The sequence below is a fragment of the Suricata suricatta genome, chromosome 7 (genome assembly GCF_006229205.1).
Source record: "Suricata suricatta isolate VVHF042 chromosome 7, meerkat_22Aug2017_6uvM2_HiC, whole genome shotgun sequence".
Classification (NCBI taxonomy): domain Eukaryota; kingdom Metazoa; phylum Chordata; class Mammalia; order Carnivora; family Herpestidae; genus Suricata; species Suricata suricatta.
The window spans coordinates 34446383-34471407 of record NC_043706.1 but is presented as its reverse complement, the minus strand read 5'-3'; the positions used below and the strand labels follow the sequence as shown (position 1 = coordinate 34471407).

Sequence of the window (25025 nt, the reverse complement as noted above, 5' to 3'; positions counted from 1 at the left end):
TTTGTTTTTTCAAAGTTTATTTTTTTTTAAGTAATCTCTATACCCAACGTGGGGCTCAAACTTATACCCCTGAGATGGAGAGCTGCGTGCTCTATAGACTGAGCCAGCCAGGCGTTCCTGGAAATCAGCTATTTGAAAGCTCGGCTTAGAATGGTGGACCACAGAGGCCGAAGGGGAGAGTGGCCAGCTGTGGGTCAGTCAGACAGGTCCCCATCATTGGGGCCCCTGGGGCTCCAGCCACTGGCCGCCCGCTCCATGGCCTTCACCCAGCGGTCCCTCAGCTCCTCAGTTTCAGCCTTGAAAGCATAGAGCTGGCCTGACTGGTGCAGCTGGAAGACGCGGGGGTCTGCCTGGGTCCCAGCGGTCACCTGGTAGCCCAGCAGGGGGATGGAGGTGTGAGCCCGCACGTCCTGGAAGGGGAAGAGAGAGCCGTGCGCAGCTGTCCCCAGCCCCAATGGCTCAGACGGCCAATGTGAAGGTGACAGCCACAACCCTACCTCTCACCTCCCCAAACACCCACGAAGTAGGTAGACTGCTGGGAGGGCCTCCAGGCAGAGGAGGACAGGCCACCCGCTGGACAGGGTCTGGGCCCAGCTCTGAAAGCCACTAACCCTGACTGGAGGGAAGCAACGTCCTCGCTAGGGCTCCGCCGACAATACCCACTGCTCCCCCGCACACATACAGGGAGAAGGCCACGGTCTGGGAGGTGGTGGTGCCATTACCTGAGGGGCAGCGTAGATGTAGAGGACGAGGGGGTCATCCTGGGGGATCACACACCAGCCCCGGGGGCCGCTCTTGCCCCACTTGTCCCCCACCAGGTGCAGGAAGCTGCACATTAGGCTCTGCGCGGACCCTGCGGCGGACCCTTTCTACAACCGGAGAGAGAGGCTGTCAGGGAACAGAGCGTCCGCTGCGTGACAGACATTGGTTTGGGGGCTTGACAGTCACAATTTCAAATCCTTGCAGCAACCCTGTAAGGAGGGCTTGTTTGCCCCTGAGCCTGAGACGTCCCATCCTCGTGGGCCTGTGGTCACCTGGCGGGTCAGTGGCAGGGCTGCGGTCCAGAGCTAGCCAGCCGGAGCTCAGGGCAGGTGCTAGGAGGGGCTTCTCACCTGTGAGTTGCCCCCGGGAACAGAACTGGGGCCTGAAAAGGGAGTGGGCCGTGTGGCCTGCTGGGCAGGGAAGGCGTGAGCAGGGGGTGGGGAAGACTGGAATGCGGGCAGAGGCCCACGGAAGGGAACCACCTTGAAAACTGGTAGCTGTGTTCAGCTGGAAGGCGGGGGGCCGGGGTGGGGGTTCTCCCACCTCCCTGGGACAGTGGGATGTCAACCTGGCCTTTAACCAGGGAGAGGCAGAGGGACAGTGGTAGCCGCGTCCAGGCTGGGTAACACTCTATTGGTAGCAGGAAGGAACACAGCTGGCGCCACATAAATGCTGACCTGCAGTGAGGGAGCAGTGGGGCGAGCACCTGTGGGTGTGGAGAGGGGCTCAACCAGCCCCAAGGCAGCAGAGAGAACCTATGCGCCAGAGGCCAGAGAGCTACCCCCCAACTTGCTGGGTGACCTTGGGTAAGTTGCCTCTCTGGGACGGGTCCCTGAAGTCCCTTCCACTTAGAATGGAGTTTCCAGTCTGCCCCATGAAGCCTCAGTTTTCCCGTCTGTGAAATGGGATCAGTGACACCGGCTCTCTTCACCTCCTGAGACTGCTGGGGCAGGGCACGGGGATACAGATGGGAACTGTGCAGAGAGGTCCTTGTGATCATTCGATGGGGCCAGAGGACAGCTGGAGAGTCCGGATGACAGCCCAGAGCCAAAGTTTGCTTCCGTTTGGAAACAGCCCTGGCTCTGTTTGCTGGGGGAGGTGGGGCGGGGCCGTGAGCTGAGAGAAGGCTGGGAAGTGTGACCGCAGCTGCTGGTCCTTCTGCACGGAGGACAGCACCAGCACGAGGTGGGCGCCCGCACAGCTGCCAGTGCAGGTCCCTGGCCCTCACCTCCAGGATGCCCTGCCTCCTGTCGGCCTTGTCCTCCGGGAGCACGCTGCCGGTGAGGAAGGTGTAGCAGTGGAGGCAGACTCGATTGGGCCTGTTGTCATCGTATTTGAGCTCAGCCCGGTAGTCAGAGCACTTGGCACACACCACCTGGGGGAGGATGAGCAGGAGGGGCTTGGTGCCCAAGGTGAGAGGTGGGGGTCCTTGGCCTGGGAGGTGGGGGCGTGAGAGCAACCAGGGACAGGAGGAAGACAAAGCAAGTATCGGGAGAGGGATGGAGGCAGAGACAGGTGGTCCCCTGTGCTGGCAGAGTCCCAGCGGCTTGGAGGCCAAGCACCCGGTGGGTGGGGGAGAGAGCTCAGGCTCCAGGCTCCCCCCCAACCTCCGCTGGAAGCTCAAAGGCAGGTCCCCACTGCAGCTAACTCGCTTCTCCAAGCTCTCCCTCCCCTCTGCATCTCACCTGGTTCTCCCACCACCCCACGGGGTGAAGGGCTGGGGCTGTCATCCCCTCCTGACAGCAAGAGGGCGGTGACTTGCCCGGGACCACCGGGCTGGCCCTCCACATCCGGGACAGGTATTTAAAGTCCCATGGTTTAGTGTTTAGTTTTTTTTTTTATGTTTTATTTACTTTTTGATACAGAGAGAGACAGAGCATGAGAGGGGGAGGGGCAGAGAGAGAGAAGGAGACACAGACATGGAAGCAGGCTCCAGGCTCTGAGCTAGCTGTCAGCACAGAGCCTGACGCGGGGCTTGAACCCACGAACGTGAGATCTGACCTGAGCCGAAGTTGGAGGCTTAACCGACTGAGCCACCCAGGCGCCCCTAGTGTTTAGTTTTAAGATCCGCGCACACTGTGCATTCCACTGCATCCTAGAGTCAAGCATGTTTTAATATAAAAATGATGGGCTGGTTGTTTTGGCCAGGAGGACCCACCACGTGTGCTCTGTGGAGCGGGGCTGCCCCGAGCCCAGCACGGAGGAGGCCCCCAGGCAGGCCAGCGCGGCTTGTGCTGGGGAGGCCAGGAGAAAGGCGTGACAAGACTCGGAGAGAAACACGGGTGCTGCGGGATGTAACCTCCAGGGGGACTGAGGTGTCACAGTGAGCCCAGGATGTGGGATTAGAAGTGGGGGGCCAGGCACGGAGACGAGGGGGCTCCTCTGGGTGCCCAGCACAGCATGTGGCCTGGGAGGGGCCCACTGAACGCCTGGCCTGCCCCACCCTCTCCAGGATTCCTGTCTGGCAGGTGGGGAGGCAGAAACTGGGCGCCCAAACCACCGAAAGGATGACTCACAGAATACAAAGGTAGGCGCGGGCATGAGAAACCCCAAAATTGGGCCAAGGGGATCTCACACAGCCCCACACCGGGGGGCTTCAACTACCTTGGGGGTATTTTAATTTACTGAGATTTAAATTGTTTATCCTGTGAGTGTGAATTTATTTTCTCCTCCACCAGCTTTTTATTTTGAAAAATTTCAAACCTACAGATAAATTTCAAACCTACAGACAAATAACACTTGATACTGCCCCCATCACACTCACCAATTGTTCACATTTTTGCCGTATTGACTTTATCTCTCTCTATATAGATATACGTGTTTCTTTCTGAATCATTTGAGTATAAATTACAGTCCTCATGACACCACACCCTCAAGTATGTAGCTGGTGTCTCCTAAAAGCAAGGGCATTTTCCTGCCTGTGCACAATGTCATGCTCACACTCGGGAAATTTCGCATTGATACAATAGGACTATCTATAGATGGCTTGTGACCAAATTTCCCCGAAGTTCCCCATAACGACCTCTGTGGCTAGTCTTGTTTTCCCATCCACAATAATCAAGGATCATAGGTTTCCTTTTTTTTTTTTGTCCGAATATTATTTCTTCCACATACCTTGAAGGCAGGTGCATGAGTATTGTTATTTTTTGTGCCTCTTTGTGTTCCTTCACGATTTTTCATTTTTGAGGAAGTACTTACAAAGTTGCAAGTGTGAATGGACCCAACCCTTCTCGACAGGCGTGAATCACCGAGAACAGTAGCTAATCCCCAGATCCTTTCCATTCGGCTCTGATAGAACTTGTCACGGACATCTGAACCCAGGTGTGTTCCCAGTCCTAGAGATTTCCTTTGTGTCCCATTTGCTGTTTAATGCATTTTGGGGACACCTCCCCGACCGGCCCCAACCTGCCAGGCTTGTCTCCTGTCCTCTGGAGGTCATTAAAGACTGAGGTCATAAAGGGCTTCTCTGTTTGCAGAGTAAATGGAGGGGGTCGTGATGCCAACAGAGAACAGCTCAAGTACAGCAGGTACTTATAAAGCAACGCAACATCTGGCTCGGATAACCCTGCCAGGGCGGTAAGAGGAGTGGACAGGTCTCTTCCTCAGTCAGCGGGTGGCTGCTCCTCTGAGCCTGAGCTGGTGAGGAGGGAAAGGAGAGGAGAGGGAAGGCACTGACCCTTCTTTGCTGAGTCCTCACTACCACCCCGGAGGTAGGTCTTATAATCCCCACTGTACAGGTGAGAAAACTGAGGCCCGGTGAGGAACAGAGCTGGCCCGGTGCTGGAGCACCCAGGACTTGCCAGGAGAGGAGGGGACAGTCAGCCAGGGTCAGCCAAGAAGACAGGAAAGACTGGCATGAAGCTGCTGTGGCGGTGGGTCCCAGGCCTGAGAGGGGCTGAGGGGTGTGGACGCCCCACCTGGAATGGGAGCCCCTGTCCTGGGTCTGGGGCTCTCAGGAAATGGTGGTAAGAACAGATGAGCTAGCAGGGCCAGCTCTGGGGAGTGTCCTGATGCTTCAGGGTTGCAGGGGTGTGAGCTGGTGGAGTTGGCAGGGAGGGGAGAAGGACCCTGGGCTGGGACCGGAGGGTGGAGGCAGAAGAGAGACGCGTGGAGGCAGGGGTGGCGGCGGGACGACTCACGTAGCCGCAGGCTCGGCAGTGGTGGCGGCGGCGCGTCAGGGCGTTGAAGGGCTCCTTGCAGCGCATGCACATGGTCACCATCTTGTCCCGGACCCACTGAGGTGCCCGGAGGCCCAGCTCCTCAGATTGCAGCTGTTGGGCAGTAGGGGGCGCACTTCATGAGCCTCCCGCCCCTTCTGGCCACACCCTGGGGCCCTCTAGCCACCTGCTGGTGGCAGGGACTGCGCGTGCTGTGCTTCCCGGCGGCTTGATGCTAACCAAACTGACTCGATGGTAGGTCAGTCCCTATTACTCCCCTTTTACAGGGGAGGAAACTGAGGCCCAGAGGGGTCAAGGGACTCAGCAAAGACACCCAGCCAGCCAGAGTTTAGACCTCAGATTAGAAATCAAGTCACTGACACTCTCCCTCTCCCACCGCACCCCCCACCTCCTCTCGGTCTTACATTTCTCAGGCACCATCAACCCAGACCTGTACCACCCCACAGCCCTAGCCGCGGGGATGTGGAATCCTTACTAGGGATGGCTGCATAGAGTTTCCCCAAGGAATGTTTTGGAAATGGGAGAGCTGTTGGCCCTGAGTCTCTGATGTCGGGGTGGGTGGGATTTCCCTGGTCCCTTTGAATCACTCCTGACGGGTGACACTGCCCTGCCCTCCCAGCTGGGCCGGGCAGAGCAAAGAGAGGCAATAAGCATGTGTGAGGCTGGTGGCTCGAGTGAGGGATGCAGTCTTCATTTACCTCCTGCTCCTGGGTGTCTCCCTCAGGCCCCTGGACCGCAGCCTTGAAGGTTTCGTTCCGCTTCTCGATTTGGTCAATGGCTGCTTGGCAGGCCTGAGGGGGCACGGGAGGTGGTTAGGGGGGTGGCGGGGAGGGTCTGCTCATCTGTCCATCCATCCACACTGTCCACAGACACTGCTGAAAGCCTACTGAGTGCCTGGTGCTGGATTCTAAGCACACACTGGCTGACTCAAGGGAGGAGAGACTATTAACCCCAGATTACAGATGAGAAAACTGAGGCTCAGGGACATTAAGTGGCTTGCCCAAGGCCACCCAGCTAGGCAGTGAAAGGCAGCAAGATCTGAACCCAGATCTGATTCCAAACTACCCCAGATTGACTTCTGAGAAGGCACAGGGAGCAGCGGGGCGCACACACACTCACACATCGACTTTTCCCCCACCATGAGCATGTACACGCACCCCACCGTCCCCCTCAGCCTGGGTGGGTAGTGCGGGGTCAGAATCTTAGGGGCCCTGGAACGTTCTGATACCTGCATCCAGGAAATCATTTCCTCCTGGGACCTGCTCAGAAAGCAACACAGGTGTTGAGGAGAGCAGCCCCTCCCAGTTCCCGCCGGCTCCGCCCCCACCCCTCCCCCTGCTCCTCCCTCCCCCACCCCTCTCTCCCCCCACCGCCCCGCTCCACCCCTGTTTCTTCCCCCCTCCCCCACCCGACCTCGCTCCATGCCTACCGGGCTTGCAGCTCCAGGGTGCGCTGCTTCCCGGACACCAGGAAGGAGTGGGGGAACTCCGCATCCGTCAGCTCCCGTACCTGGTTCGGGGTTCGGAGGGAGACGATTCACTCAGGTTTGTCCCGCCCTGCCCTCCAAGACACTGCCGGGTGGATGGAGGTGGATGGTGCCCAAGGGACAGGGATCAGAACCCTGTCCACGGCCTCCCTAAGCCCGCGGAGCCAGGCACAGGCCCCGGGAACCAGGCCGCAAGGCTCCTGGAATTGCAGCAGCAGCTAAGTGGGCGCAGTGTGAGGTAGGAGTGACGGTTCCTCACCAAAGACTCATCAAAAGCACAAATTGGGTCATAAATTGGGTTTGGGGACACAGCTTTTTCCTTTTTCTTTTTCTTTTCTTTTTTTAAGCTTATTTATTTAGAGTATGAACCACCAGGGTAGGAACAGAGGGAGAGAGAAAATCACAAGCAGGCTCCACGCTAGCCGTGCAGAGCCCGATGCAGGGCTCGATCCCACGAAGTGTGAGACCCTGACTTGAGCCAAAATCAAGAGCCACAGCTTTTTCAAGAGCAGACCTAAGGCCTAGAATAAGAGCCTCTACCCCCCACAGTGAATGAAGACATTGGTTGCCCAATACATAGATCCAGCAGACCCCCACTTCCTGTCTTTCACTGTCCCCTTGTCCAGAACCCCACAGGTCCAAGGTCATTGTGAAGGCTGCCAGCCAGCACTTGCTATGTGCTGGCCACTGAGCTCAGGGCTTCTCCATACCTGTTCTCTTTTTATGGGCACAACAGCGAATGCCCCCGATTCACCCTAACAATTAGCCTCTACGAGCCTCGCGAGGACAGCGACAGACAGCGACAGTCCTGCATAGCTGAATCTGGTCAGACCTCTAGGCTATCCGCCAGTTTACAAGAGATACGGGGGACCGTGGGACACGTTGAATGACACCACAGGGATGCAATCAGCAAAATCCTGACTGAGAAACGCTCTCAGAGAATGAGCTGGTTTCTTCAATTAATAAAGGAGAAAAAAGGAAAAGGATGTGTAATGGATTAGAAGAGATGTAAGACACTTGTCACAAACGATTCAAACAGATCGGCTGTGAGGAGACTTTTATGAGACAAAGAAAACCAAAGGATCTTAATATTATTAAATAATTATTATTCACTTGTTAGATGTGATAATAGTACTGTTGTCACCTCTTATGGCAAAAAGAAGAGAGTCCTTTCTCTTTCAGACACATACTGAAGTGTTTGTAGGTAAAATGATTATGCATCTGAGATTTGCTCTTAAATAATCCAGTAGAAGGCAGATTAGGAAGGAGGATCCTGAGGAAACAAGACTGGTTTGGGGTTGACAGTTGTTGAAACCGGCTGATGAGCAGACAGAGGTTCATTGTGCTACCTTCTCAGCTCAAAAATATCTGTAATAAAAACTTAAAAAAAATTTTTTTAATGTTTATTTATTTTTGAGACAGAGAGAGACAGAACACGAGTAGGGGAGGGGCAGAGAGAGAGGGAGACACAGAATCTGAAACAGGATCCAGGCTCTGGGCTGTCAGCACAGAACCTGATGCGGGGCTCAAACCCACAAACCATGAGATCATGACATGAGCAGAAGCCGGGCGCTTAACTGACTGAGCCACTCAGGCGCCCCTGTATTAAAAACTTAAAGGAAATCTTCACAGTAATCTTGGGAGAGAGAGAGAGATGTTATCACCTTCCTTTAGGAGATGTGGAGATGGAGACACAGAGAAGGTGGGAGACCCGCCTGAGCTCACACAGCATCTATGGGGTAGAATGAGTATTCAAATTCAGGGGGTTTCTACCCCCGTCTATTCCCACACCACTCCCGGAGTCTTGCAAGCACAGACCTCTTCCAGGCAGTGTGGAAGAGGGAGTCACAAAGGGAAACTAAGGCACAGACAAGAACCCTAGTGTAGCAGAACCTTGTTGTTTCACTGACATTTGAGACTCTCCGCTGGCTCCCAGCCGTGTATGTGGTGACCAGGCTTTCGCACACTTTCAGGGTGGCCCACCGCAACCCAGAGAACACTCACTCTGACTACATCCTGCCCCATGTTAGGCCTGCTTTACCCTCAGGCCCACAGCAATCAGTCCGTTCCCTCTAGAGGGGGCCTGATGTGGTTCAGACGGGAACTCATGGCAACGGGGAGGCCCCAAGGGTTCATACCTGGAGCAGCTCCTGCGCAGAGAGGGGTTTGAGAAAGCCCCAACCAGAAGATGGCCCTGCCTGCACCTGTGATGAGAAAACGTTCCTCCCTGGGGGGCGATATTGGGAAATCTGACAAGACTCCATGACTAATTGGTGAGAGAGAGGGAGGGGGGGAAAGGGGATAGATCTAAGGCTTGGGGTCCAGAGATGATAAGAAGTATGATGCTTTAAGTAGAAAAGGGGGAACTGAGGGGAGTTCATGACCTGAGGATCCAGGATCACCTCTGAAGAGGGGCAGGATGGAAGCTTCTGGAGGGGGCGCCTGGGTGGCTCAGTCGGTTAGGCATCCAACTTAAGCTCAGGTTATGATCTCAGTTCGTGGGTTCGAGCCCCGCATCAGGCTCTGTGCTGACAGCTCAGAGCCTGGAGCCTTCTTCTGATCCTGTGTCTCCCTCTCTCTGCCCTCCCCTGCTCACTCTCTGTCTCTGTCTCTCTTTCTCTCTCATTTTCTCTTGCTGCCTCTCAAAAATAAATAAACTTTTTAAAAAATTTAAAAAACAAAAGCTTCTGGAGGAAGTTCCCAGGCTCCACTGTGCCCAGTGTCAACCACTCCCTAGGACTGGCCGGTTTGGGCCCCGCTAACCCACACAGTGTCTTTGTGCTAATTAGAAAAAGACCCCATCTTCAAAACACTTTACTGACATCTGTTGGCAAACTGGCATAATATTCAGGTTTTGTTAGAACAAGACGCTTGACTGCCATCTGCCGGACAGTCAGAATTGTAAATAAAGGGGCACCTGGGTGGCTCTGCCTGTTGAGCAGTCTGACTCTTGATTTCGGCTCAGGTCACAAGTTTGAGGTTTGTGAGAGTGAGCTCTGCACTGGCCTGGTTGGGATTCTCTCTCTCCCTCTCTCTCTGCCCCTCCCCCACCTGTCTCTCAAAAATAAATAAATACAAGCTTAGAAAAAAAGAATTGTAAATAAACAACCCAGATGAGGTTTGCTCATCTTAGAAGTATACTTGTACAGTGCCCAACCTGCACAGTTGTACATGGAGACTCTGGGAATGTATGTGCTTTTATCCCTTCCTTCTTCCCAGGATGGCACATCATTAGGACCAACTAAGACCTTGGGGAGAATCTGTCATAGGCCAGCGGGAGCCATCATGGTGATCAAAGGCCAGACCTGCCTTTAGATTTCAGACTCAGAAAATGGTTCCTGCACAGAACGTGGCAGGTAGATAGCTCTGCGCCTGCCCGGCCTGAGCCAGTCAGGAGAAGGTGTGGTGCACCAATGGAACATCAGACACACCGTGCAGGGAATGTTCTCAGCCGGACTGACAGACACCCAGTGCATACTGACCCCTCAACACATTCTCTAAGGGTCTGACGCTCTCGGTCCTCTCTCCGTGTTTTTTCTCTTTATGACTCTGCTTTGGCCTCTCTATTTCTTGGCTTTTCTGTCAATCCCTGCCTCTCTTTTTCTATGCCTGGGTCTCTGCCAGCCCTGAGACAGGGCTGCCTGTCTCCATTTCTGTCTGTCTGTTATTCTCCTTAAATATGCCTCTCCCAGTCTGACTCACCAAGGCTCCCAGACACACAAGCCTGCATGTACCCCAGCCTCTGGGACATTCTGACGACTCAAAAGGTCTCCAGAGGCAAGGGAAACAAAAGCAAAAATGAACTATTGGGACCTCATCAAAATAAAAAGCTTCTGCACAGCAAAGGAAACAATCAGCAAAACTAAAGGCAATTGACAGGATGGGAGAAGATATTTGCAAACATATCAGATAAAGGGTTAGTATCCAACATCTATAAAGAACTTCTCAAACTCAACACCCAAAAAACAAAGACTCCAGTGAAGAAATAGGCTAAAGACATGAACAGACACTTCCTTAAAGAAGACATCCAGATGGCCAACAGACACATGAAAAAATGTTCAACATCACTCGTCATCAGGGAAATACATATCAAAACCACAGTGAGATACCTCCCCACACCCATCAGAATGGCTAACACTAACAACTCCGGCAACAACAGATGTTGCCGAGGATGCGGAGAAAGAGGATCTCTTTTGCACTGCTGGTGGGAATGCAAACTGAGGTTCTTCAAAAGATTGAAAATGGAGGCACTGCTGGTGGGAATGCAAATAGAGGTTCTTCAAAAGATTAAAAATGGAGGCACCTGGGTGGCTCAGTTGGTTAAGCATCCAACTTCGGCTCAGGTCATGATCTCACAGTTTGTGAGTTCAAGCCCCGAGTCAAGCTCTGAGCTGACAGCTCAGATCCTGGAGGCTGCTTCAGATTCAGTGTCTCCCTTTCACTATGCCATTCTCCCATTCATGCTCTCTCTCAAAAATAAATAAACATTAAAACATTTTTTAAATTAAAAATAGAACTATCCTATGACCCAGCAATTGCACTACTAGGTATTTATCCAAGGGATACAGGAGTGCTGTGCATTGGGCACATGCAGCCCAATGTCTATAGCAGCACTATCAACAATAGCCAAAGTACGGAGACAGCCCAAATGTCCATCGACGGATGAATGGATAAAGAAGATGTATTTATATATGATGGAGTAATACTCAGCAATCAAAAAGAATGAAATCTTGCCATTTGCAACTATGTGGATGGAACTAGAAGGTACCGTGTTAAGCGAAATTAGTCAGAGAAAGACAAATATCATATGACTTCACTCATATGAGGACTTTAAGACACAGAACAGATGAACATAAGGGAAGGAAGCAAAATTAATATAAAAACAGGAAGGGGGTCAAAACAGAATAGTCTCTTAATTATGGAGAATAAAGAGAGGGTTGCTGGAGGGGCTGTGGGAGGGGAGACGGGTTCAGTGGGTGAGGGGCATTAAGGAATCTACTCCTGAAACCGTTGTTGCACTACATGCTAACTCACTTGGATGTAAACTTAAAAAATAAATTTTAAAAAAGTAATGAAAGTTATTTTTAAAAGGAAAAATCAAAATTTCAAGGGGGAAATAACAGTCCCTACACTGTAGGGATGCTGGAGAATCTGATGGGATAATGTGGGGCCCAGTCCATGGGACAATATGAGCCACCGTCCTCGCTCATTTGTGGCCACCTCTGGATGGGGAGGTACACGATCCAGTAGCTGAGCTGACAGCATGGACCCTTACAACTCCTAGGTTGGCCTGTGGACCCTGGGCAGCAGCATCACCTGGGAGGGCCCCACCCCGGACCTACTGAATCCGGACCTGCATTTTAACAACACTCCCAGAGGATTTGTGCTTGTATTAAAGTTTTCAAAGCACAGGTGTAGAGGGTAGGGAAAGCCGAGTGAGGCCAGGCTGGGGTGGGCACTGCCCCTAAAAAGTGGGCCAGGCCTACGGGAGCCCACATGGGAGACCTCCAACCCCAAACTTTCCCACCTCCCAGTGGCCCAGGACCTGCTAGATTAAGGCTCCTGGACTGAGAACGCAGCATGGTCCTTCCTGGTATTCCTCATACTCGATCCCACCTTTGGGATGAAGCCTGACCTTGGCCGGGGCACCTGCCACTCACCTTCATCCCGGCCACGTCGATGCGGGTCCTCACCTGGAAGTGGGCGCCCACCTGGATGACCTTGGGCACGCAGTACAACAGCATGTTGTTGAACTGCAGGAGACACAGCACGGTGAGCGCAAGCGCAGTGAGGGGCAGGAAGGGGGGCAGAGCCGCACTGGGTCTCCCTCCCCTCTCACCCTACTCTGGGCGGCTCACGGGAGTCACAGGTGTGATGATAAAGGGGTCGTCTGGCCCCTAATCCAACTAGGACTGTCATTGAAGGGCTGTCATATCTTTGGGCATCAAACTTACAAGGACTTTCTAATGGGGACTCGGGGGGGAGGGGGGCGGCGAGGGCTTAGGAGAAGTTACGGCTCCCTCCCCCAGACCTCCAGGCAGGACCAGTTTCCGGATTTCCAGGCGACTCCCTGGCTTCCTCAGTGTAAATCTGGGCAGTTTTTAGCAGTAACCCAATTCCTTCCTGCCATGCGTTCCCTAGAGCACAGGTTAATACTTCAGAGTTTGGAACCAAATGGCCTGGGTTCAAAATCTGACTGTTGCTTCCTAGGGCGTGTCTGAGAAACTCCGCAAGTGATCTGTCCCAAATCACCTGGATGCCAAATCCGGGAAGGACAGGCACCAGGTAGACACCAGGCAGGCAGGACCTGGGGCAGCGGGGCCCCGGGACCTCCCTCCCCGTGTGGGGTGGGTCCCCCAGCATCCCCCTACCAAGAAAAGGTAGCGCTCCATGGGGTCACTGCGGCGAAAGGAGATCTTGAGGACAGGGCCTTCCCGGAGCAGCGTGTTGGAGGGGTCTACTATGTCGTCCTCAAGGCCAAGGCGCTGGTACACTTCCCACAGGTCCTGGAGCCGCTCCTGGGACGGGGGGGGGGGGGGGGCAGCCTCAGCCAGAGCCGGGCAGGGCCCCCCTGCTTCTAGAAGGTTTGCCTTGTGTGGACTGGGATGGGATGTGAGGGGAAGGACAGCAGTGGGCCAGGTGTCACGGGGTGGGATCAGGGGATGAGCAGATGGAGATCTGGGTGGGCTGGGGGGAGGCTGAGAGTTGCAGGGAGGAGGTACAGGGCCCCCACGGACTCTGCTGCTCCCCCTACCCCACCATGAGGGCTGGCTGCTCACCATCTCAGTGATGGCCGCGTTGGAGTGCTGAGCGGCTGAGAAGATCATGTCGAGCGCTTCTGAAGGGGGGCGCAGGGCCAGAGTTATCTCCTGAAAATTGGGGGCTGGGGGCTGAGGCAGGAAGTCCTTGAGGCCAAACAAAGTGGCCTAGGGGGTCTACCGTGAGTGACCATAGGAGTGGCCCTGACCGTGTAGCCTGGCACATGATATGTTTGGATCACGGGGGCCATGTCCCACCCAGAGTGGAGAGACTGGAAGCCAGTGTAGACAGGGCTTAGGCGCTGGGCTTCCATGATTCTCATGGCTTGCCAAACCAAGTCAGACCCAGAGGCTGCTGTGGAAAGACCATGGACTTTGGCATAATATGGGCATCGCTTCAGTCCCACCCCTGCCCCTTTCTGGCTGTGTGACCTTGGGCAAGTCACTTGATCTCTCTTGGCCTTGATGTCTACAAAAAAAAAGAGAGAGGCTAATGGTGTAGATGATGTTTAAGAAGGTGTGATAATCAGTGTTGAGATCGGATAGTCATTCCAAGCTCAGGCCTCCCCAGGCCCCCTGGATTTCCGGGGGGTGTCCTCACTCTGAGCATCCGCCCGGTCTGGAGCCTGGGCTGGCAGCTTCTGGAGGTATTCCTTGAGCAGCAGCTCGTAGCGCGGGATTCTCTGCACAGGCTCCAGCATGTGGTGCTGCAGAGTCAGGCTGCCGGAGGCCTCGCTGTTCTTGGGGAGAGATGCAGAGAGGAAGGGTGTGGAGGCGAGCATGGAGGAGGGCGGGCAGGCCGCCCCGAGGCTCACAGGTGCTGGCGCGTGTGCAAACAGCTGAGCCTGGAGATGGTCGGAATCACTCAGGGAAACTGAGCCAGGGCACACTGGGGGTGGCAATGCAGGTTCTGCCCGGCCCCTCACCCAATCTCACCTGAATGCGGGTGATCACGTCCTGGAATAGGGTAGACTTGTCAGTCCAGGTGGCCAGCAGTTCAGCAGCTCGCTCAAAGTTCTTGACATACTCACTGTACATCTTCAGGAATGGGGCCAGTTTCTGGATCACGTCGCCGATACGGGGGGTGGCTGTCCTGCAAGAGGGCCACCGAAGTGCTGCCTTCAGCCTGAGGACCCCCTCTCTTGACTTCAGGCAGGGTCAGGCGAGACCAGGCTCTCAGAACTCCCCAGAACAGTCTCTTCGCTGCACTTCTGGGTGCAGGGACACGGGCACATGTCATCCTTGCCCGAACGTGTAAGGTCCAACCTCCCTTAGGTTTTGAGCCCCTGAGAGCAGACGCTTTCTCTTCCACCCCAGAGACCCGCACAGTGCTGGGCCCACAACTCGTATCCAGTAACCACTTGAGCGAGGGCCACATGCCAAGCACTGCTCAAAGCACGACACATCTCATCTCATTTAACTATGCAAGGGATGGTCACTAGCCCATCTTAGAGATGAGGAAATTGAGGCTCAGGAGATAAGAATGTATCCAGGGTCATCCTGTGGTAGGGCCCAAAGGTCAGCCCAGGGACTGTTACAGCAGAGCAGTGAGGGGCCACGATCTGGCCTCCCTGAGTTTGATTCCTGACTGTTTCACTTCCTCTAGGTGTGTGTTCTTGGACAAGTCACCTAACCTCTCTGTCCCTTCATTTTCCCACTGGAAAATAAGGGGAATGATGGTAGCCATAGGGTTGTCTTTGAAAAAAAAAAAAACAAACACACAGGGCACCTGGATGGTTCAGTCGGGTAAGTGTCCAACTTCGGCTCAGGTCATGATCTCAAGTTTGTGGGTTTGAGCCCTGCGTCAGGCTCTGTGCTGACAGCTCAGAGCCTGGAGCCTGCTTCAGATTCTGTTTCTCTCTCTCTGTCTGCCCCTCCCTCATTTATGCTCTGTCTCTCTTTCTCTCAAAAATAAATAAACATTAAAAAAAAATCACACATAAACCAACATTTCATTGTGAAAAACTTTGAGCAACCATAAACTAAAAAGAATATCATAATGAACCCCTATAGGGGCACCTGGGTGGCTCAGTCAATTAAGTGTCTGACTTTGGCTCAGGTCATGATTTCATAGTCCGTGAGTTCGGGTCCTGAGTCAGGTTCTGTGCTGACAGCTCAGAGCCTGGAGCCTGCTTCAGATTCTGCGTCTCCCTCTCTCTGTGCCCCTGCCCTGCTCATGCTCTGTCTCTCTTTCAAATATAAAGTAAAAACATTAAAAAAATAATGAACCCCTATATGTCTATCACTAGATTTAACAATTATGGACATTCCTCTCTGCTGAAGAATTTTAAAGGACATCCCAGATATCATAGCATTGCTTTGGCAAAATATATAAAGCAAGTAATTTCATCACCAAATGCTACAGTGGTAATCTCTGAAAACAAAGGCAGTTTCTTGCATAACCATGATCACATAGCAGACTGATTGGAAGATTAAATGAGTCATAGTAACAGTAAAAGGTATGATAGTAATAGGTAATAATAATAGTAATGTAGGTGAAAGTAGAAATAGGTGTGAAGCCCAAGGCTAAGCATGCAGGAAGTCCTCCGCTAGCATGGGCTATTCCCACTGCCTCCAAAGTCACTCAGCATCGGGAGGACCGGACCCATCCCCTTCCCCAGGACACACGGACATACACACACACACACACACACACACACACACACACACACACACACACACAGCCTCTCAGCACTCATCTGTCCAAGCCCCTTACTCCGAAGACAGACACAGACCAAGCCCAGAAGAGGAGACTGTCCCGGCCACACAGGAAGGGCAGGCACCTAAGGGCCAAACCTTGTGCCCCTGGGGCTGCACCCTGACCTGGCCAGGGCTGTGGTCAGAGGTGGGGTGGGGGGACTCAGGGCTCAGTTGTGGACCTCACCAATCATCCAACCGCCGCTGCAGCTCTGGGAGGAAGAATTGTGCGTGGAACTGGTAGATGGAGGAGATGTTGGAGAAGATGAGCCTGACCACGTCCTCGGGGAAGGCCTTGCTGCTGCGGGCCTCCCTCAGCAGCTCCTGGAAGAACACCTACAGCCACCACCATGGGTCACTGAGCCTGTGGCAGAGAAGAGCCACCCACACAGCCACCCGGGGGAGACAAGCACAGCCCAGGGGCTTTACGGAGCCCCTCAGCTAGGTTACTGAATGCTTTCACCTCTTCAGTCTGCCCTCATCCTCAAAACAACCTCAGAAGATAGGAAGGGTTGTATTCTGGCCACTTTACAGACGGGCAAATGAAGGCCTAGAGACTCAGACAGTTGGCCAGAGAGGCTGGCAGCTGATGAGTGTCAGAAATGGGCCCATCTTGCATCTGTCAACGTCTCTGACCTCACCACACTAAAGATCCTGCTCCTGGGGCACCTGGGTGGCTCAGTCAGTGGAGCGTCTGACTCTTAACTTCGACTGAAGTCGTGGTCTCACAGTTGGTGAGACTGAGCCTCACATCCGGCTCTGCACTGATAGCACTGATAGGACCCCTGCATGGGGTCCTCTCCACCCTGTCTCTCTCTACCCCTCCCCCACTTGCACTTTCTCTCTCAAAATAAGTAAAAATAAACTTAAAAAAAAAAAAAGATCCCACTCCTGATGTCCAAATATTTAACCTTCTTGTTTGGGGCTTCTTCTTTTTTTAAATTTTTAATGTTTATTTATTATTAAGACAGCAACAGAACATGAATGGGGAAGGGGCAGAGAAAGAGGGAGACACAGAATCTGGAGCAGGCTCCAGGCTCCAAGCTGACAGCACAGCCTGATGCGAGACTCAAACCCACAAACCATGAGATCATGACCTGAGCCGAAGTCGGCCACTTAACTGACTGAACCACCCATGCATATTTGAAAGTGTGAAGGGATAATAACGGTGAGGGTGTCGAGTGTCGGGGTGACAAATGAGGATGCTGTGTGGGGCCTGGAAGGATGTGTGCACTCGGCTCCACGTGGGGCCAGCCCTGGCACTGGGGGTGGAATGGCAGGTCGCATTAATACACTCAATCTTGATTTCTGCCCTAACTTCAGCCAACGGGGACTGAAGGTCTGAGAATCAAATCCCAGGTCCTAACTCTCTGCTCTGGTGAGGTGTAGAGAAGGGAGAGCAGGGGTGGGGTGAAGAGACCCGGTGCTGGCGCTCAGGGCAGGATGGGGTGGTATTCTGGCCACTGACCTGGTCTAGCAGATGGAGGCGTGCCACATAGGCCTTCTCTGTCTCCAGCAGTTCCTGGACGATCCTCTTTTCCTCTGGCTCCTGAATGGGGGTTGAGGGGGAGAAGGAGAAGGAGAGAGACAGCTTTGGCCTCCTCCAATAGGGACACCGGATGTAGTCTTCAAAGATGCTCAGTGGATGCCCACCTCCCAGCACTCATGCCTTCCCACAATGCATCTGGGCTGGCACCAGGATCGCTTTAACAAAGGATGGGGAAGGAATAAGGTTGTGCCAGTTCTGGATCTCAGGTGTAAGAGGCCTGGAAGCTTCCAGAAGCTTATGCTGTCTTGGGAACCATGAGCCACCACTTCTGGAGGTCTGACTGACAGAGAAGCCACGCTGAGGCCCAGAGACTACATAGAGAGAACCAGGGCCCCACCGTGCCAGCCCCCAGCTAAATCCAGCCTTCCACCATCCCTGCCCAGGCGCCAGGCTTGAGAGCTGAGTTATCCTGGGCATTCCAGTCCCGGCCACCATCGGACTTCAGCCATGTGAGAGAACTTATTATGAATTGAATTATGCTCCCCTCCCCAAACCCATATTTTGAAGCCATAACCCCTAATATGACTATATTTGGATATAGGGCTTTTGAGAAGATAATTATGGCTAAATAAAGTCATAAGGGTGAGGTTCTAATCCAAGAGGATTAGGTGTCCTTATAAGAGGAGGGACAGATGCCAGGAGACCACGGCATGAGGACACAGTGAGAAGACGACCATCTATAAGGCAAGACGAGAGGCTTCACCAGAAACCAACCCTGCCAGCACCCTGGTCTTAGATTTCCAGTCTCCAGAATTGTAAGGAAATATATTTCCATTAAGTCTCCCAATCTGTGGTATTTTGTTAGGGCAGCCCAAACTGACTAAGACAAACCCCAAGTAAGATGGATAGAAAACCCATCCATAGCATTCTGGTCAACCCACAAAATTGTGAGAAATAATAAATCGTATTCAGCCACCACATTTTGGGATGCTTTGTTATGCAGCAACTGGTAACTGCAACATACTACTGTGATCACCATTTCCATTTTATAAATGAGGAAAGAGGCACAAAGAGGCTACAGTGCTTTGCCCAAGGTCACACAGGAAGCAGAAGAGCTGGGGTGTGATCACTTAGTCTGGCTCCAGGGGACACAGTATTATGCAGCCTAGCCCTTGAACTCCACAGACAGGAAGCTGAAATCCAGAAAAGGGAGGTGACCTGTCCAGGTTTAGTCTAAGGGTAGGACCAGCACGAATCTCTATCTCTAGTTTGGGATTATTACCTCTTGCAGTGGGTAAACTGAGGCCACTCCAGGGAAGGGTACTAGGTTCACAAAATGGAGACTATTCCAAGTTGAGTGGCCTTGGACAAGTTTTTAAGCCATCTGAGTTTTGTGGGGTTATTTTGTTGTTTTGTTTTGTTTTGTTTTGTTTTGTTTTAGAGAGACAGAGTTGGGGGTGGGTAGAGAGAGAATTTTAAGCAGGCTCTACACTCAGCTTGGAGCCCAATGCTGGGCTCAATCCCACGATGCTGGGAACATGACCTAAGCCAAAACCCTAGAGTTGTATGCTCATCTCACTGAGCCACCAAGGCACCCCTAAGCTGTGTGAGTTTCAATATCCTTGCCTAAAAGACTCCTACAGTGGGGGGCGCCTAGGTGGCTCAGTCGGTTAAGCCTCTGACTTCGGCTCAGGTCAGATCTCACATTCGTGGGTTCGAGCCCCGTGTCAGGCTCTGTGCTGACAGCTAGCTCAGAGCCTGGAGCCTGCTTCTGGTTCTGTGTCTCCTTCTCTCTCTGCCCCTCCCCCTCTCATGCTCTGTCTCTCTCTGTATCAAAAATAAATAAAACATTAAAAAAATTAAAAAAAAAAGAATAGTCCTTTCTAAAAAAAAAAAAGACTCATACAGTGAAGGGGATGTGAAATAATGAAACTGTGGGATGCACTGTAGGCATTTAATCAAAGGCTGGTAAGGGGGTAGAATCTAGCTTTCAACTGATCTCTGGTGACATAAGACCCCTGCTTGGAGAAGTGCTGGTTTTGGTTAGGAGAGAATTAGGGGAGGGCACTGAAGGGGGCCCCCCAGTAACCCACATCTGCTCCAGCCCTCAGGCACCTGCGTCCCCGGCCCAGGGTGGGTTCCAGGCTGGCAGGATTTCCTCCAGGCTCCACTGGACAGCTTGTTCTTCAAAGAGTTCAGGTACTTCCTGCTGACCGTCCTGGGCTCAGACCCCAGGGCCAGGGTCTCCTCAGCATCGGGCTCCGTCCATGGTTCTGCAGGTGGGGGAAGCCTGCACCCAGGGTGGTGATGTTCAGCATCCAGTTTGGAGACGCTGGATGCTGCTCCTGAAGTCCTGAAGTGAACAGAACAGATCTGAGAGCTTCCTGTCTGTAAAGCAGGCAGAAGAATAGCACTCCCCAGGCCGGAATTTAGGAGTGATTAATGCACGTAACAGGTGTGAAGTGACCCCTGAGTGCCTGGCATGCAGGAGGAATGTGCTAAGTAAAACATCCACTTCTTTCCCAACATCTTCTTGGAGGGAACTCCAGCTTCAAAATGAGTCAGCGTAGACTTGTTTTGATTTCTTGGAAACTACATACTTCCCTGTTTAAAATGCAATAAGGAACCCCTCTTTGTGCATGTAGTGTGGCCCCAGGTCACCCTCACTTGTACACCCCATCTCTGTTTTAAGTCTCTGCAGCAGGAAAGGCCCTAAAATCTTAGTAACTTGTACATGGAGAGAAGGTGGGAGCCATGGAACACTCTAATGGGAGGGCAGAGCTGCTAAAGCTGGGGCTTTTCAATGGGAGCTGTGCCTTCCACACCTCTAGTGGGTGGGTAGTGGGGGAAGACAGCCTGGACGCATTTCCTTTTTCCTCCAAGAATGAACGTTTGAAGGGTATCTTTGTGTGTGTTATCTTACCTATAGGGTCTACAGGCCGGTTCAATTATTTAGATAAAAGAGATCACCCTTGCCGAGTGTACCCCATGATTTGGGTTGTGCCCATTCCCACAGTATGGAAAGGCTTGTGATGAGACAGACAGTCTGGGCAATGGAGGACCAGACAGGTACGAAATCTCCAAACTCTGAGAAAGGTTTTCATTGGCCCAGCTTTGCAGCTAAGGAAACTTATGCAGAGAGCATAAGTTACTTGCAGCGAGGGGCTGGCAAAGGTGGGATTCAGATCAGGCATCTGATCCCTAAACTGCCCCTCCCCACCTGAGTGGAGAAGAACCAGGCCCAGAGGGTCAGCATGTCTGCCCCAAGTCACTCAGCTGGTCGGTGGCAGAGAGGATTGGAACCCAGACCCCAGTGGCTCCTCATGGGCTCCTCTACCCTCCTCTCACACCTCAGTGCCTGGTTCCTCAACCCGAGGAAATAGCTAGGCCTCAGGCTTTCTGTTCTACATTTGGTTTCAGCTTCTGCATTTCCCTCCAAGTGCCTGCCCCAGGCCAGCTTCTGTTTCCTCTTCACCCCTCAGTTTCAGATCAGCTAAGGGGCTGGAAGACCTCACAAGAAAACCAAAGCCAAGGGTGCTGGCACAGGGCCTCTCACATGATAAGAGGTGACTCTCACCCTGCAGTCAAGGCATCCTCTGACCCCATTCTGGTCTGAGGGCTGCCTCCTCTTGTGTGGCCTGGGCACAACACACATGCTGAGGGTCTCGTCTCCACTGGGCAAGCCTGGCGTGTGGAGTGGGGTGATGCTCTCTTCCCACTCAGAAGGGGGCAGCTGGTGGGGGTGGGGGACCCAGAAGGCGGTGACCGGAGCTGTCCTTGGTGCTGAACAGAACGTGCTTGGCGAAGGATGCTGGGAGAATCAGGGTAAGGTCCCCGGCTCGGGCAGCTGAACTGCCCTGCTAGGTTCACATCTACTCCACATCCACCTTGAAGGCCACAGAGGCCTTGGTCTGCTCTGAGTACCCTCAGCACAGAATCTAGGCTCCTCTCAGGATATCTATTTTCTGTGACCCGGCATTATAGTAATTCCATGAGCTTAGCATCCAAAGACAGAAATCGGCCCAGCATGGATCATTCTTTTGGCTCCCATGACTGCTACAGTTCCTGTGTGGTGCTGGGTTGTGCCACCCCCACCCCCTTCAGGACTGAGGAGCTCTTCTCCCCGGTTGTTGGTGGGAATTGCCCTCCTTGGAAGACAACTGCCTCATCCAAGGTCAAGTCCACATCCAACGACTAGCCCATGTGGAGGGTACAAAGAGCTACTGACTCGCCTCATGTAGAACACCTTGAGGGGCATCTGTTGCCCCTGTTGCAAGTGCAAACAGTTCAACTTCTCCCAATGCTGTGTCTCTCACCCCAACCGGTGTTGTTCCCAAAACCATCCCCTGAAGCAAACTTCTATCTGAGAGTCTATTTCCAGAGGATGCTACCTACAACACTCCCTAACCCAGCCCTGGGCTTAAGGAATCCCTGAAGAGTAGATTAATGTCACACACAGATGCACACACACCACCACCCACCACTGCCAGGACCACCAATGACCTCCACACATCTGGCCCAGCTTTTTAAATTTTCCCTTCAGATGGAAGTCCCTACCTGTGAACTTAAAGCCTTTTAAGCCTCCTTGCCTCTCTTTGTATCAATTTCCATCATCTATAAGATGGGAATAGAAATAGAACTACTCTCTGGAGGCTGTTAGATAATTAAATGAAACCAGTAACAAAAATCACATAGAAAAATGCCCCCAAAGGTAGGCTGATGGTACATCCTGGTTTGCCAGATACAGTCTCAGCTTTTCCTATTGTCCCTCCTCTCCGCCAAAAAAAAAAGTGAATGGCATCCACTTTCAGTTTTCATTGTGCCCTGAGTTGAATGATAAATTATATGGTTGTCCTACTTATAAGGAGTAAGTGCTTGATACGTATTAGCTACTATTTCCAATGGGTGGAGTCCTGCAGCCCAAACACTGTTTGGTCCACCCACGCTCGCTCATAACTACACACAACTGGACTCTCCCCAACATAGCAATATACACACTCTCGGGGCCCCTGGGTGGCTCAGTTCGATAAGCATCTGACTTTTAGTTTCGGCTCAGGTCATGATCTCAGTTTATGAGATGGAGCTCCGGGTCAGGCTCGGTGCTCACAGCACACAGCCTGCTTGGGAATCTCTCTCTCCCTCTATTTCCTCCCCTACCCCACTTGCATGCATGTGTGCTCTCTCTCTCTCTCTCTCTCTCAAAGTATGTAAGTAGACATTAAAAAAAATATATATATATAGACATACACACTCTCACCGCTGCCCAGTTCCTGGTGCCTGCTGATGCAGCCTGATGCTGTGAGGACCCCAGACACTGCTCAGACAGGAGGAGGTGTCCAGGATGGGCCCAGAGAGAGAATTGCTTGCTGTGAGGCCACACGGCAGTCCTGGCCCTGATCCTCAGCCTGAAAACTGGGAAAGCCTGTGCTCCAGGGCCTGACAGTGGGCAGAGGGGGGGCCCAGGGTAGGTAGAGGAACTAGAGGGAGGCTACCAGTCGGCCCTGGCGACCCTTCCCACCCCCACCACCCCATACCTGCTGTTCTCAAACACAGTCACCAGACTGGACACAGATGCCAGCTTCTTTCTCTCTTGCTCCATTCTGCAGACCTCCAGGGTGGGCCTCAACTACCCCTGATGCAGGGAAGGAGGCCTCCAGCAGCACCCTCAGCCGCCCCCACCCTGGGTCACAGATCGGCTAAGACATCCCAGAATGTGCTCCTGTCTTTCCAGAGGGTTCAGGAGGCCTGCCTCCAGCTTCAGAGTAAGAAGGAGGAAGTGGTCCCAGAGCCACAGCCCCAAAAGGGAAAGGCCCTTGCTTCCTCCAGAGGGAGGAGCCCACTCAGGCCCCACCCCTCCCTCACTCGGTCTGACCCTCCACTCTTGTAGACCCCATTCCAGAGGCCACCCCCAGGGGAGAGTGGGGTCCAAAGGTAGTTTCTGGAGCCAGCCCTTGGCTGATCTTGGCCAACCACACTTTCTCATAAGGCCCAGTGGATTGTACTTGGGACCTTCTCTGCATCTTCTTTCCTGCATCTGACCTGCTCACTGCTTTGAGGAAACAGCTTTTTTTAAAAATTAAAAACAGCTCACAAACCTGTGAAAGTCTAGCAGGGAGGAGTACAGTGCTGTTCTCTACTGGTCTCGGTCTTTTATTGACTGCTGTCTCCACCTCCTTGCCCCAGGGGAGGGTGGCTTCCTCCTTGAAACTCCAATAATAACTAACTCGGGCACTCTTTTTAATGTTTTACAAGTATTTTCTCTTTTAATCCTACAATAGCCTTATGAGGTGGGTCCTATTACTATCCCTATTCTACAGAAGAAAAAACTGGGGATCAGAGAGACTGAGTAACTTGCCCAGAGTCACCCAGTAAGAACACAAAAGAAGTCATATTTCCAGAGCAAAGATGAGTGGCCTACAATTCCAGCAAAGATTGGGTTGGACACCTGGATGACCATGGTCTTGCTGTGTCTTCCCCAGACTTCCCAGTCTTGGCGTGCTGGGTGGTCTCTGCCGGATGCCTCCTCTGCCATCTGGTCTCCCGCCCTTCCACAGAAAAGGCCGATTGCCTGCATTCCCCTTCTTCAAGCCTCACTGGCTCTATAAGGCTCTCCCACTGGGTTCTAGTCTCATTCGTCCTGAACCCGGGCTTTCCATCAAGATTTGTCTTTGTCCTGGAGAGTGGGGACTGGGCCTCAGTCACCTGGTTATCCGAAGTGGCTGCTACAGCTTCACGCTCCAGTACCTGTAAACCCCTGGGGCCTCACACACCCACTTGCCTCACTAGCTCAGAGCAATTTTTTCTAGAAGTTTCTTCTGGCTTCTCCCCCAGCCCTAAACCTCACTAACCCTCTTCACTTTTTGTTTTTACTTTTTATTATGGAGAATTTGGAACACATACAAAAGTAGGCAGAATAATATAATGCATTCCCAAAACCTATAACCCAGACCTAACAACCATCAACTCATGGCTAGTACTGCTTCATCCACAGCCACATCCATGCTCCCTTATCATTTTGGAACAAATCCCAGATGTCAGACGATTGCACCCATAAATATTTTGGGGTGCATCTAAAAGATAAAGAGATTTTATATATGTATATATGTACACACATGGTAATATTATTCAGCATATGCATACATATGTATGTTATATACATGTGTGTATATATATATAAAACAATATTACCATTATCATACCCCAAGAGATATTTACCAATAATTCTCCAATATAATCAACTACCTAGTCAGCATTCAAAGTGCCAATTCTTCATAAATGTCATCTGCTATGGACTGAATTGTGCCCCCCCTAAAATTCATCTATTGAGCCCTAGCTCCCCATGTGTCTGTATCGGGGAAATAGGGCTTTTAGGAAGTAATTAAACTTAAATGAGGTCATAAAAGTAAAGTCCTTACTAAGGTTGGTTGCCTGGGGCACCAGGATGGCTCAGTCAGTTGAGCGTCCAGCTCTTGATTTCAGCTCAGGTCACGATCCCAGGGCTGTGGGATGGAGCTTGGGATTCTCTCTCTCTCTCCTGCACCTCTCCCTAGCTCACTCTCTCTCTCTAAAATTAAAATAATAATAATAATCAGAGCAATCTCTTCATGCCCACCTCTCCCCCGACTCCACATACCCTCTGAGGGGAGGCCACGTGG

General features: G+C 52.5%; 1 protein-coding gene across 2 annotated transcripts; it reads right to left on the bottom strand.

Annotated features, from left to right (window-relative positions):
* FGD2 (FYVE, RhoGEF and PH domain containing 2) lies at positions 1–23163 on the bottom strand. Of its 2 annotated transcripts, XM_029945118.1 has the most exons (16): positions 22905–23160; positions 19486–19723; positions 17350–17430; positions 16069–16217; positions 14121–14277; positions 13786–13924; positions 13206–13264; positions 12798–12944; positions 12087–12179; positions 6370–6449; positions 6169–6199; positions 5639–5731; positions 4902–5033; positions 1991–2137; positions 723–869; positions 1–410 (listed from the first exon to the last, which is right to left on the bottom strand). In XM_029945118.1, exons 1-16 carry the CDS (start codon positions 22967–22969, stop codon positions 195–197), a joined length of 1974 nt encoding a protein of 657 aa, XP_029800978.1. In that variant the 5' UTR covers positions 22970–23160; the 3' UTR covers positions 1–194. The 2 variants fall into 2 exon arrangements, with proteins under 2 accessions (XP_029800978.1, XP_029800979.1); XM_029945119.1 differs by lacking the exons at positions 1–410; positions 723–869 and adding an exon at positions 423–722 and having other exon boundaries at positions 22905–23163.
* Between the last annotated feature and the right edge of the window lie 1862 nt (positions 23164–25025).